Source organism: Temnothorax curvispinosus, unplaced genomic scaffold (assembly GCF_003070985.1).
Source record: "Temnothorax curvispinosus isolate PA1 unplaced genomic scaffold, ASM307098v1 QBEX01017838.1, whole genome shotgun sequence".
NCBI lineage: Eukaryota > Metazoa > Arthropoda > Insecta > Hymenoptera > Formicidae > Temnothorax > Temnothorax curvispinosus.
The window spans coordinates 298,006-312,502 of record NW_020227618.1 but is presented as its reverse complement, the minus strand read 5'-3'; the positions used below and the strand labels follow the sequence as shown (position 1 = coordinate 312,502).

Sequence of the window (14,497 nt, the reverse complement as noted above, 5' to 3'; positions counted from 1 at the left end):
TGCATATATACCGTGACGCGCATACACGCGCGCGAACGTACACGATCGACAACGAAAGGTGGACACGCGAAACGCGATTGTCTGAGTCCGTCATCCCGGGGTCTCGAAAGCTCCTTTCCCACCCCGCGCGCGTTTCTCCATTGCTGTACCGTTAAGAGGGAGTATTTGCCACCCCCGCGGGAATAGGTAGAAGCTACTTGGGCGGGAGGGGAGGGGCTGTCTGAGAACGTTTGAGGGGCTTCAAGCGCTTGCCGATACGCGACGGTGCGGTGGTGATACGCAGCCAGGATTCGGGATGAGCTTTGCCGGTCGCGGGATGTGCGCGTGCACCCGCGTGCGTGCACGTACACACGCACACGGGACGACGATATATATACGGGTTGCCACACGTTCGCGTTACCGCACGGCGGAATCGTGCGCGAGCCGGCATGAATAACCCATGAGGATGGAAATTAAAGACGATAAATGCAGCTGAAATGAGGTAGCGGCGAGGAAAGAGACTTGGGCTTTATGGGATTTTAATTCAAGGCCCGCGCGGGACAGCGGTGATACTCGGCGGGAGGCGTCGCGGCGCCGGCCGCGTTTTCTCAAAAGGTGGCGTCGAAATTTCGTATAATTACATCGGGAAGTTTTGACGGAAGTCGCTGATTAGTAATGTCAACGCTCAACTTGGCGCCGCCCACCCGTCGATATGCATTAATATTTGATCAACCCGATATGTCTCGTACTTGATTACAGAAATGTCACGGCAAGCCCTCGATTCCACCGAATCCGAAATAGATTTAATCGATGTCAGAATTTGAAAGTCTCTATTGCCAAGATCGATAACCGAACTAGTGAAACATTTGTTAAATATTCTACCGCTGTGGCGAGAGTTAAATGCATCGCTCCATTTGAGTAGTTATAGTTTATGAAAACAGCAAGGAAATATAGAACCGTAAAATAGAACTGTAAAAGGGACTGTAAATAGAGCTGTGAAATAGAACGACGAAAATTTAAAAAAAATCTGTGTAGATGAGAGATACGAGGAGACATGTTAGACATGAGCAAGTTTCCTTGGCCTAGAATTAAAAATAAGGTTGATCCAAATGCGCATACAATTTCGTCGAAAGCAAACAAAAGCATTTACGATGTCCCGACGTGTATACTTAACTCCGTCGTGCAATTCGGTCCAATTAAGAACCCCAGCCGAACGTTTCGGAATTCTTTCCACAACGGTCGTTAGCGCTTTATTAACTCACCTCGTTATTATTTTGCCTCTAATGTTAAGATTACGTAATGAAAGTAGGAGGGTTAATCACGACGAGCAAACACTATATCGACGTAATACAATCTACATACATTAAGACCGATAATAATAACTGGAAATTACACATGGGAAAGATACAGCGAAGGTATTCCCAAGAATAAACTCTCGAGAGACGTTTCGTAATCTCGAGCACGGTTTCATCGGGATTGTGAATTTTGCCGGTAAAGATTTATACGTATATCATCGTGCACGGCGAACATTCGTTTAATCAGCTCGCCCCGGTTCTAAGTAATTGCCGAAACATGTAACGCTCGTCTCTGTGTGCCGTTCGGATCGCGGGTATGAAATCGCTACTTTGAAATAATAACAACGTTATTATTTCATTTAGAATCTCAAGAGGCGCTTTAAAAGAAAAATGAATAAAAACTCACCGGTGGTGTACATCGCTACTCCTTTGAGCGTGACCGGTTCCAGAACAACGGGATCGCTCCGGCCCTTCGCGTTGACGGCATAAAGATGAAGCCTGTAATTCCGTCCCGGCTCTAAGCCGGAGACCTCGAAAACTGGACCGGATGAGCCGGATCTATCGGTGTGGTTCAGGTAGATGGTATTGACATGATAAACGCTCTCCTCGCTGTAGACCTCTAGCTCGTAATTAGTCAAGGGCAAACCACCGTCAAATCCCTCGGAGCACCTGACGATCAGCGAGTCCGAATCCCTCGAGTCGGTGGCTTTAAAGTCTTCGTGACCTGTTTCACACGGACGCACACATATCGAGGCGGTTAAGCTCCTTCCCGGAGGAAGAAAAACATTCGGACTCGCTAGACCTAATTGCTTCCCGGCGCGAGCGTCGTCGTGGCAAAGCACACTCGATAGCGTCGATTAGGGAGAGAGGGGGGGCCAGACCGAATTAATTGGATAATAGTTTTAGCTAGACTTGCATAATAAGTATATACCATATACCGGCGGACTGTAATTAGCAGTGCTGATCGAAAATTACTATTCTAAATAACTATAAATCCTCAGGCACGGTCATAAATCAGAACGAATGTGAAAGCCGACATTTAAAATGAGTTATGTTCGAGCGCTGCATTGTTTGCCAAAAAAAGCGAATCTTATTGTTAGTTTAATTAAAATCGGAGTGAATAAAATACCTTGCAGCTTTTCATTCATCTTATTACCCACAGAAATTATAGAGAAAATAATAAACGTTCTGTAAAAAATGTAAATAACGATTTTACCACAAAGCCTCGCGTCAATTATCTAATCGAATTATAGAAGAAAAGACAAGGGTCCCATTCGAGAGCATTGATGATCGATAAAAACTAATTTCACGGGCGTTTTCACGGTTATCGTGTTTTTCGAGGGGAAACAAGGAAACAAGCTGTTGAACGCAACAAGGGCATTGACCATAAGGCGTCAGCCACGATGATGGCCGGTGTAATGGTGCAGTTAGCAGGTCGTTGCGTGGGTTCCCGGGGTACCCTCCCGGGCTAACGCTTACCCATTCGGTACGCGTAGGGTCCGGTGGTCGACTGGAGGGCCGTACAGTTCTGCAAGGGATAGGGCTTCCCGGCGACGATGATCTGAAAGAGACAGGGCGTCCTCTGCGCCCCTATCCGATTTCTCGCCCAGCAGGCGACCGTGCCGTAGTCCATGTCGTTCTCCGGTGTGTAATTCAGTCTGGAGCCGTGCCAGTGACTCGTGATCAGGCTGAGCGGTTTGACCTGCGCGTACCTCGTGGCCGGCACGCTCATCAACTCCCCGGAGTTGTTGAACGTCCAGTGGAAGGTCGTGGGCGGCGGTTTCGACTGTACGCCGCAGACCAGCGAGATCGTTTCGTGCTTCAGGGCGCCGACCACTTGGGTGGAAGAGCCGTCCTTGCAAATCGGTGCGTCTGAAAATACGAGGGCGCCGGCTGGTAGATTCAATTTACCGCGGTGCACGCTCTCGCGCTCGTGAGCGTCACGGGCGGGGAAAAATAAGGGCCGGGCCGTTAGCCCGTCGCGTCGGCGGTTTTCGATTTCCATTCCTTACAGGCGAACGCCGATAATTGACGCTTCTATGTAAACGCGATTTACCAGCGCCCCGACTCAATATCGACGATGTTGCGATAAGAAAGTGAATGTATTAATAAAATTAGAATAACGACGTTATTCTAATCGTTATACCAGATGGGCTCGAGATGATGAATTAAAAACACTTCTGCCGAATTCCCCGATATCAGTCACGCGGATCGATTCGGATATAGAAAGGGATGTACTCACACATCACTTCGAGGGTTACCGGTCGACTCATGGATTTCCCTTCGACATTGACTGCCATGCAGGAATATTCCCCGGCGGAGCTTTTCGTCACGCTCTGTAATACCAGGGATTGTCCACCAGGAAGAATAATCCCCGCGGTAGCGTTCTGATGCAATTCCTTGCCGTCTTTGAACCAAAGTAGCTTGTAAGACTTTGGATTGGCTTGCACGTCGCACTCAAAGTAGACGTCGTCGCCCTCGTTTATGTCGTTCGCCCTCAAGCTGGAACCCAACTTAATGCTCACCCGCGGTGCGTCTGAAAGCATCGGTAGCGAGAAATGTCTCCTATTTATTATAATTTTGTACGCGATCGACAATTAGAAAATGTGTCGTTGAAAAGAGAATGTTAACAAGAAAAACGAGAAACGTATCAAGATTTAAAATAATTTCAAGTCGAATATCGGATACTAATAAAAGTTTCTATGAGTAATTTAAAGTAACTTAGACCATGAGGGGGAAGGGATGTATAATAACTTACAATACACCAACAAACGCCATTTGTCCTCCAAGCCACTGTTAGGCACTATGGAATTTTCCACCCTGCACGTCAAAAATTTTCCATCGTCCTCGATGGTCGGCACGTAGCTCAGCACACTTTTCGTGATGTTCGGATTGTCTGAGAACTACGAAGAACTCAGAATCCATGCCATTGCAACGTAAAAAACGACGAAGTCTTATACATCGTAAAACGATAATTCCGTCCGTTCGAGGAAGATATACTCACAGTTCTAGCCATGTGCCTAACATGATGAGTCCCTTTGTACCAGCTGAATATCACTCCCGGTTTAGCACCCGAGGTTTCACACTCGATATCGTAAGTTTTATATGCCGACAAATGAAATAGCTTATTCGTAATGTTGACCACGAGCGGCTTCACTGCGATGAACAATTATGCACAAAATGAGTTTTGGTATAAAATATCCATGATACTTCAATTTTCTACCTCACGTTATGCATCATCAATTTATTAATTTTACTAATAAACCTCGGATGAAATTATAGTGCAATGAGAAATAAATTAATTGAAATTAAATTACATACCTAATTACACAAAATTTTTCAATTCCTTTTTCATCGAATTTCAACATAATAAACAAAAACGATGGGGAAAAGATGAAGTAAGAAATTATTACATAAAAATTACTTCACTATCCATAATTTATTTCTAAGAATTTCTAAAGTTTCCAATTAATATGAATATCGAATATCTCAATTACACTCACGGTTCATATCTATAATGACCTCAGAGGTCAGGGGCGTCATAAGTTGAGTATTGGTCGCCTTGCAAATTAGCCTCGACCTCAGAAACTCCCTGGTGACACTCGGGATATCCAACCGATTTGTCGTTACGTCGTGCATATGCGTATACGTGTCGTCCAGGACTTTGTCGTTGAGGTACCACGTGACCCTCGGTGGGGGTGTACCTCCGATCACCTCGCACAACAGGAACTTCTCGCTTCCCTCGTTAAACGTTTCCAGTATTTGAGCCGGAGTCCTTTTAGTGTCGGTATATATCACCGGCTTTTTCGGCGGCACTGTCAGCAAATTGAATTCCGATCACAGGAATTTATTTCCGTGACATCGGCATGCGCCGCGTGTCCGTTATATCGAATTATAATGCGCGATTTCCTTTGTTATCGTTTCCTAATAAGATCGATTTCATTCGTCATAAATCTATAATATATCCGACACCTGGTCTCCGTACGATGCAATAATAATTTGAATTGTGTTTTAATGGCTCTCGATAGACGGAAATTGAATCGAATACGTTAAAATATATGTGTCCGCGTGGCCAGGCAACGCTATCGAATTTCCGTATCGCGAAATGGTCTGCAGCGGATAGCGGCCGCGAAATGAGAATTAAGACATAACGGCCCAGGTCTTTGATTCTTTTTTTTTTTCCTGCACGTCGGCGACCTCGGATGAGGCTAGCACCTGTTGAATCGGTACTATGACGTTGAATTAATTGATTCAGAATTGCTGAAACTGCAGCGACCTTATAACTAAACGCATCAAACCGCAATGATCCGGCTGTTTGTTTCTACATCTCGCTGGAATTGATCCAACCGACTTCGCGTAACTTCATTTCGTCTCATGGCTCTATTTCCACATGACTGTTCGCTGCGCGCGGAAGGTTGAGGTTGAACGAATCAAACTATCTTTTCGATTTACTATACTGTTTTTCGCGGTTACGCACCGCCCGCGTAAATATCATCCACGGATATAATATAAAACGAATAAATCACGAATGAATGGAGAGAGCTGCTCATACGCGCCGCCTGATTAAAATCCCATAAAACACAATCTGTCCGCCAACGTCGCTTGATAAGCCACAAAATTTGCACCATAAAATGCCACAGTCCGTCGTAATAACAGATAATTGGAATAATAATGGAAAATTAATCCCAAGAGAGCCTTCGCGATCAATCGAGATTACATATTTCTAGATTATTTGTAATTTATTTTGTTTTTTTTTCTTCATTTTTAATTATGCCTCATTGATTTGCATAAATTATGTTTTATATCGAAAATTTTTTAGATGAATGGCAGATGTAAATACTATCTCATACCTAATATATTCGTGCATATAATTCTTTCTATTTACAATCAATGTGTCGGTTAACTAGAGTCATTAGTCTCAATTTTTGCATTTCTCTATAATTTAATGTTTAATAAATTACATTTTTATAATTTTATAATCTCAAATAATTTATATAAAATTACATATCTATATTTAAAGAATTTTCTATTTGCATAAAGGTGTCACTTAGTAAATTTTATTCAGTCTTTAATCTTAATTTATTTCTATATCTATCACAAATGAAAAGATTTTAATGATTTTTATAAATAACGTATCGCGTTTCTTCTCAATTGCTCCATAAATATCGCGAATCAACTTAAGATTCAATAAAATCTAAAATTGCTCAGTAAATTTTGATGAAGATATCGAATTGTGATAATAATCACATTTGACAGAAGTGCTTTTAAAGTAATAGCTGTAATAGCAATTGTCACTTATGGAATTATATATACGCTGAAATAGAAATACCAAGTTTTCGTTGAAACTCACCTATGACCGTAAGATTAATCTTCTGATTCTTCGTGGGACTATTTTTAAAATCCACTCTACATCTGTATATACCACCGTCCGTGGACTCCAAAGGATCTATCTCCAGCTCGGCGGGCTTTACGTCCGTCTTCATAACCGCCCTTTCACCGAACACATACGGATCTGACCAAAGCCTTGCCTGAACTAGCTTCCTTCCCCGAACGTCCATGCGATATATTGGTTCACTGTCCTTTTCATCTTTGTACCAAAATACCATGATGACCATCTCGTCTTTAATCGGCGGATCGATGTCGCAAGGTATCCGAGCTTTGAAACCGGCCACAGCGCTAACGTCTGATATAGGCACTGAAAAGTACAGGAAAGCGACAAATTATCCTTACGGAAAGGATATGTATATATATATGTGTATAATTATAATAAATATAATTTTTGAAAGATATATATATTATTTTAGATTTTGATATATATATCTTAAGATCCAATCTCATATATTTTAATGATAAATTTTCCGCAAGTTTTTTGTAACTCTGCATAATAATATGATTAATTAATATTCTCTTAGCATAAAACTAATCTTATTATGTTAATCTGCAACCAATTCTTTTCGATTTCGCATTAAACAATCAAATATCACCTCTAAATGAGTTCAGACGCGTTATTACGTACATTCTCACCATAGTTACGCGATTGCAACGCATTGCCGACCCACCGTACGCACGACATGGCAATTCTCCAGCGAGAAACATGCGCATTCTCGGACAAGTGCCTCGTTGCGTTTCTGCGGCTGCGTTAACGGGTCCCGTATCAGGTAACAATGCGGCCCGATATCGTATACGTTTTCTCACTGTGAGAAGCACAAATTTTGGAGTTTTAGCCAGTCACCGTCGGCGCCGATCGAATTACTGCAAATTGGTCGAACGTTTCCGAACCAAGCGAACTCGGGGCGCACCCGTACCCATGCAGACTACCCAGAGAGAGAGAGAGAGAGAGAGAGAGAGAGCGTGTACGCGCGCGTGTGGTCGTGCATAGAAACAAAACGCGGAGAGCGCGCGTTTACTGAATGGAGGCTGCACGATCGGGTGAACCCAATTAATCGGTCTACTTGCCGATTTATAACGGCGCGCCAACCGTCGGGGGCGCGATTTTATTGGCTTTCATAGCCGTTTCATCCATCGTCCTGGCGTCTAACGCCCGACCAACCGACCACAGTGGTCTCATTATCTTTTCCCTCGTTGACCTTAGGTGTAACGGGTACCGAGAGAGAGTTACCTTCGAAACGGGCATCCGCTACCGCCGCCGTCGCCGTCGGAGATTAATTGAGCGCGAACACGGCTGACGTGTATCGGCTTTTTCCACTGCGAGACTCGGCACCGGGCGCGGCGCGAGAAGAAAAACGCAACTTGGGATAGCCGGCACATAATCTACAGGTTTTTGACGGTGTTAAATCTGATTTGATGACTGTGGAGAAGACGGTTTTAGAAAAGAATTCCGTTACACGGTTTTTCGATCTGATAACGATTGACAATTATTTATTATAACTCGATTATACATTAAACGCATCTAATTATCGTTGGAGGGATTTCTGACGTTCGACGATACGCGTTTCTTATCGCTGAAGTTATTTTGATTTTTTTCCTTAATAAAATCCTTAAATATGATACATAATAATATAAGATCCTTGCATTATTGTAAGACCCTTATAAATATATAAAATCCTTAAATATGATTCCTATTTTAATATCAATAGAGAGCTCAACCGACATGATACTCTCGCGTAACGACGACCCGGATCTCGCGCGCATTCAAATTCCGCGTTGACGTGAGCTCTGAGATTCATCACAGACGATGGCGGTGTTAATGATACGATGTAATTAATGCCAGGTGATGAATGGCCGTACGCACGAAGTAACTCGTTAACAAACGGCAACGAGCACGTGGGCTCCGCTCTCGCACCTTTGCGCCCCATTGATACGTGCCTCTGAATATTCACACGTTGACGCGTTTGCATATCCGTGCATATCACCGAAGTTATGCTCCGGAATGAAAATTGCACGAGATAGCGATTACTTTATCGGGAATAGAATGCGTCACGTAAACATTTACGAAGAGCAAACCAAGGTACGTAACATCGCGCGAAATGTTGTAATCTTCCTGCGAGCACATAAACACGGCGCGACTGTGCCGAGCGGATTTTGTAAAAATTATTAAAAGTGATGTGTGACATAAGTTCTCTTTCTTTCAATACTTGGAAGACCCAATACTTCGAATCCGTGCCGTTAACAGTTAATCATCAGTGAATCCTTAATCGTTAACAGTGAACCAACAGTGAATCATTACAAGCATGATCGGTTGCGAACGTGCCGATTAAATGTTACGAAAGGCGGAAGGGGATCGTTAATGCCGCAATTAAAATGTTAATAGCGCCGGGGCGAGTCCTATTACCTCGTTAAATCCTCTCGTGAACCTAGCAAATTGATGACTTAGACAATGAACCATCGACAGACTCCGGCGCACGCAGACGCTTACGTATTCCGTATGCGTGCACGCGTGCGTCGCACGTACGTGCGTCCGTCCACGGCGCGTGGTACGCGCCGCGTATATGTGGTTGTGCTTTCGCACGCGCCGCGTGTATCGCGTTTACTTGAGAGCGTGGCGGAATATATCCGTTTCTCGGGTAACGCGGGACGCATACGTATATCCGCCGACACGACGATCCCGGAGTAATTATTCAAAGCAAACACGAACGCCGTCGTGGATTGGTAATACATCGCATTACCAGCGCCCGTGTATACATCGGGATACCGCGTTATACGGATTTAAACGCGCTATACGATGCGAAGAGCAGATGCGAAGTAGCGCATTGATTCGTGGCATATTGATTGGTATATACATGGATCGAGTTTATTGACGCCGCTCCGTTAACAGGAATATAAATTTAGCGGACCAGACTCGCTTTGATCGTTGGCATCCCGATGCGCGTACATTATTGCGCTCCCTCGGCGCAATTTTAAAAAAATTTAGAGCTCGGACTTTAACGTATAATTTATTATTGTACATTTATATTGACGCAATAATTGAAGCGCGACGAGTTGTGATTTCAGCGGCAATGATATTGGGCGCGTTCAGTAGAACCGCTCAGTAGCAATCGAACGTGATTGGCTCTTACTTTTAGACCCAACAAATCAACGTAGCGTATGTTGATAAGACGACACTCAACAGTTGTGTCTGCTGAACGCGGCAATTTTATTTTCATAAAATATACACCATTTTTCTTTGTTTTTCTTCATGAGCCCGAATGCATCATGATATCGATATTTTCGCCGACTATTTTCTAATACGCAAAAATTCAATTTCCGCCGCAGCCATTCGCGAAAGTGCGAGCCTTGTAATTTGATCAAAGTACCGCTGTAAACATCGCGGATGCGCAAACGTGGATGCGACTTGTTTTCTGTAGATTCAGGCATCGCTGGCGAACCGACGAGTTCCAGCCAAACATACGGAAAGGTAGAAACCAACACATCCGGAAAGCAATAAAAAGAAGATATAGGTGGATAGCGATTGAAGGACGAACTGGCGCGCGAGTCGCGCGCGCGGAAATTGTATTTCACATATTTTCATATACCAATATATATATATCACGCTGAATATAGGGAAAGGGAATGGAATTTTCGAGTGCACGTACTTCTTAAACGATATTCACCGCGCCGTTAAAAGTCGAACGTGCATTTTAACACTTTGGCTGCCAAGCTGATTTCGGCATTGAGCTCCGGGAGACTCCAAGTCGAGAAAATATGCGGCTGTTTGCAAAATATGCAGAGTTGGAATGCAAAATAAATCATGCCGAGAGAATAAATAAATAATAAATGTAAAAAAAATACGTACGTATATTTAGTAATATAATTTCAGATGGAATAAATAAAACTGTCATTCACAAACCGGAAATAATAAATCTTTTTGAAATGGAAACAAATATAAGCAGAAAAACATAAAAATCAATCATTCTGCTTTTATTAAATCTAGCATATTAGCTTGATACTTTATTGTTTTTTAATGTCTTAATCAATACTTATTATTTAATAAAATCATTCTTAACCGGGCAAATAAAACTGTCACTCACGAATGGATGACTGAGTTTCTTGCGGAAATTCATGTGTCACCTAGATATGCGTGACATAGCAGTCAAAGTGTTAAATGTGATAAGGAACGAGAATTATCAAGGTAAAACTATTAATCTTCAGACTAACAATCGCGCCATTGCGCCGCGTATTCTCTCGAATCCATAAAGAACGAATGGCCGGTATTTTCGCGCACGAGCAACGCGCCGTTGTGCAAATACGAGGTGCAACTTTCTTGCCAAGGTAAAGAATGTACTGGGAAAACTTTGACAAAATGCTCTTTACGTACTTTCCCAGTCGCCGCGAAAGGGGGAAAAGATGGAAACAGGACATTGAACGAATATTCCATTTCTCAATAGGGAATCGTCGGTTACCTCCCTTTATCCCGAGCACGCCAACTTGACCCAGTTTGCTGATAAAATGCGTATAAATGCATTATGCGTTATGCAAGCACGATAGATAGACTTTGATACGTAGAAAAACGTGACTGGTCTTAACTTATTTACAGACATTTAGAATTTTAATTCTGTGCGATTACATACATCAATCATAAAAAACAATTCATCAATTTGATGTAATCTATTTTTCTAAAGGAACAAATAATTATCTCTTGAAAGTTTGGTGTCTTGAGTTCTAAGAGAACCGTGATTCTCGCTTCCTGAGGATATAGGTAATTTCTATTGTGCAAAATTTTTCCACTCCCAAGTTCATCAGGGAAGCGCGGGTGTCTGTAACGACGGAGGCCGCTAATGAACAATGATCAAACTCATTAAGAAGCCATAAATTTTGCTTGTCCATGGCGATTATTATCACCGGCCTGTTTAACTTCGTAACGTCGGTAACTCGTCCGGAGCCGCGCGTGTAAACACCGAGCGGTGTGCAAACGTGGTGCCGGCTCCTTTACCGCCGCATCCGGGGAAAACGACGTCACAGCGCGCACCCCTCCTCCCCCTGTGCCGAAACCGCCGACTGAACAAACACGCGCCGGGGTATGACGAAGAAGGCAAACCGAGGAACCGGAGGGTTGAGGGTGGTACACACGGGCGGATGTACACAAGCGCACGCAGGGAGAACACACCGGGAGTGTGTGGGTGAGTCCTCGCCACCGCGCACCGGTGCCGGAGGTATACGCGGTGGGAGAGAGAATTAGACGGAAGTAGATGAAGCGATAGAAAGGCCGCGAAAGTAGGACGAATATAGGCAATGTCGGCGCGGCGCGGGCCAATTCGTGGTAAATTATTTAACAGGTCCCCGCGAAATGGCGCCGCGGATACGGAAACCGACCGGTGGTTTGCGCGCCTGTCGCCGCTGTAGCCCCGATGTTTATCGTACGCTTGTCACAACAGCGACGATAACGGGAAAGGGCAACAAATGCGGTAAGGCGCGTGTGTACGGGCGACAGAATTCACTGGTATAATTGGCACGTTGTCGGACATCAAGATGACAAGTAAACGCCGCGCGCCGCGCCGCCGCTGACGCCCAGGGTGGCAAAAGCGATCGAATCGGTCCGATCTCGCCGATGACGATGAGAGAGGATCCATTTCGCCGTTGCATTTCAATGGTCCTCCCGACTCACACTGTTTGCAGGATCGAAAAATGCTTGGAACTGGGGCACGCGTTGCGTAATTCGCCGCTATCAGAATTCCTGGCGTTTTGTGACTGCGCATAACACTCCGATAAAGTTCCGGCTACGTGCCCGCGCCACGTTTGTCGACCAATAAAATCAGATTGCCGCGCGGCGAACGCAAAATCCGAACGTAGGCAGCTCCGGAATGCTGTACTTTGATTATACTCCTTTTCGTATACCTTCCACGAATACGGCGTCTCTAAAATTAAAAGGGAAATTGGAGATTTGTATCTTTTGCATTTTTATCGAAGCAGACTCTTTGCGAGTCAAACACAATGAGAGTTCTTATTGCTTGTTTGTACTAGGATTGCGGAATTATCAATGTCGGATGCTAGTCAGACGGCCGTTGATAAGAAACGAGGAAACGGTTTTAGAAAAAAAAAAAAAAAAATACGACGTTATGATGTAACGTACTCCATTCTTCTTACCTACGGCCTCGGCCTCGATGTTTGAAGCATTAAACACGTCCCGCTGTGACACAATATTGAATTTTATGGCGAATCAAGTGCGCAAGTTTTTTTTTCCCCGCTCGCTCTATCTGGCCATATACGCGCACTGCAGCAGCGCGCATCACGTCTCCAACTTTAGTTCGAAGGACATATATGTCGTTTTACACCCTAATATACGACTAGCGATGCTTCGCATTGTGAGCACCGCAATTCTTTCGCTGAAGCAACCAGAAACATCGCGTTATAGAGATTCATGCTACTTTCTAGCAAGAATACGGCGCGTTTTATGACTCTCTGAAGGATACGTTCATCTAAAGAAAAATAAGAAAGAGTTTCTAATCTCATCGTAACGTCGCACGTTAATGTTTTGCTTGCTCGCATGATCCTACCACGCACATTTGTTTGTTAGATGCTCGTCGTATTGGAATCCCTTCATTGCTTATATATAAATCATGTCGATAAATTTGAACGAAACTTTGTGATGCAAGTCGGCAAATTCTGTCGAGATGATTTGCTTTAAGCAACTTTTATTTTTAATTCCCATCGTCGAAAGAAATCGCAAATTAAGTATCTTGCCAAATTTCCATCATGGAAATTAGAAAATTAATTCCGCGATCTCTCTGAATCTTTTCGGCTTTCCAAACTCAAAGTTTGAAATAGCGAAGTGCCTCTTTCCACGTTCCCGGCAACGGCACTAAAAGGAAAACGTTGTAAGGACGTACGCACGTCGGCCTAACGTGACAGCTGAACGACACGCGGTATCCTGAGGCTTTCTTGTAGAATGGTGTCCGAATATTATGTTCCCGTGTTTATTTATACGATTGAAGTATATCAAGCTTTTTTAACGGCATGTAAAACAAAATAAAAATAGACATCAGTAAACTATATCTAACAAGAGGTATTTACCGTATTGACGTGCGTCTGAAGAGAACGGAATGATATGATCGTCGAAATACATGAAAGTGAAATATTTAACGAATAAATTGCACACTAAGCTTCTACGCGTGAATTACGTTCGCGCTTCTTGCAAAGACAAGGCGCAGCGGTGCATCACATTTAGGGACGTTTTTACAAATCAAATTACTGCGCAACGCCGTATATAGTTCGACACGTGCATATGCATCGTAACGTGACACTTCCACCGCAGAGGCAATTACGTTTTGCTCGCTCCCGAGTCCCGAAAATTCGGCACGCCGGCGTAATCCCTGAAATTACGTGCCGCGAAATAGTAGCGACGTCGCCTTCGTTAGAAATAATCCGCCGTGTCGGAGGCAGGAGAGCCTGGCACAATCTAACGGACCCGAATTGTCAATTCCAGCCATACGCTGCCTCTACATTCGACATTATACACGGCATTGTATACACTGCGGCTATGTTTGTCCAATGTGATAGCTGCTGGCCGAGAGAATCGTTGGAGCAAGGTAGCGCATGTTTTATACACACTTGATTGAACTTTTATTTGTCTTAACGAAAATTGCGTTTTATTCAAGAACGAAAAGCTATTTTTTTAATTCTTCATTGGTAAACTCGTTGCGTGTACAAATATAAACGGCAACTTCGGCTATGCCGTACAATGTTAAATGCAACGCAAATATTAAATATATCTGCACTTACAAAATTAACGTTGTATCTATGTAACTCCGTAATAATAATGACAACCGTCCATTACAAAATAACCGGTA

General features: G+C 43.6%; 1 protein-coding gene across 3 annotated transcripts in view; it reads right to left on the bottom strand.

Annotated features, from left to right (window-relative positions):
* The window catches only part of LOC112467857 (hemicentin-1-like), a 31,746-nt gene that overhangs the window by 3,124 nt on the left and 14,125 nt on the right, over positions 1-14,497 (bottom strand). For all 3 annotated transcript variants that reach the window (XM_025036733.1, XM_025036734.1, XM_025036735.1), the window contains exons 3-9: positions 6,625-6,969; positions 4,778-5,089; positions 4,279-4,430; positions 4,033-4,177; positions 3,517-3,810; positions 2,754-3,146; positions 1,681-1,998 (exon numbers count right to left, since the gene is read on the bottom strand). In XM_025036733.1, coding sequence (XP_024892501.1) covers positions 1,681-1,998; positions 2,754-3,146; positions 3,517-3,810; positions 4,033-4,177; positions 4,279-4,430; positions 4,778-5,089; positions 6,625-6,969 — 1,959 coding nt within the window. The remainder of the gene's footprint in view (positions 1-1,680; positions 1,999-2,753; positions 3,147-3,516; positions 3,811-4,032; positions 4,178-4,278; positions 4,431-4,777; positions 5,090-6,624; positions 6,970-14,497) is intronic.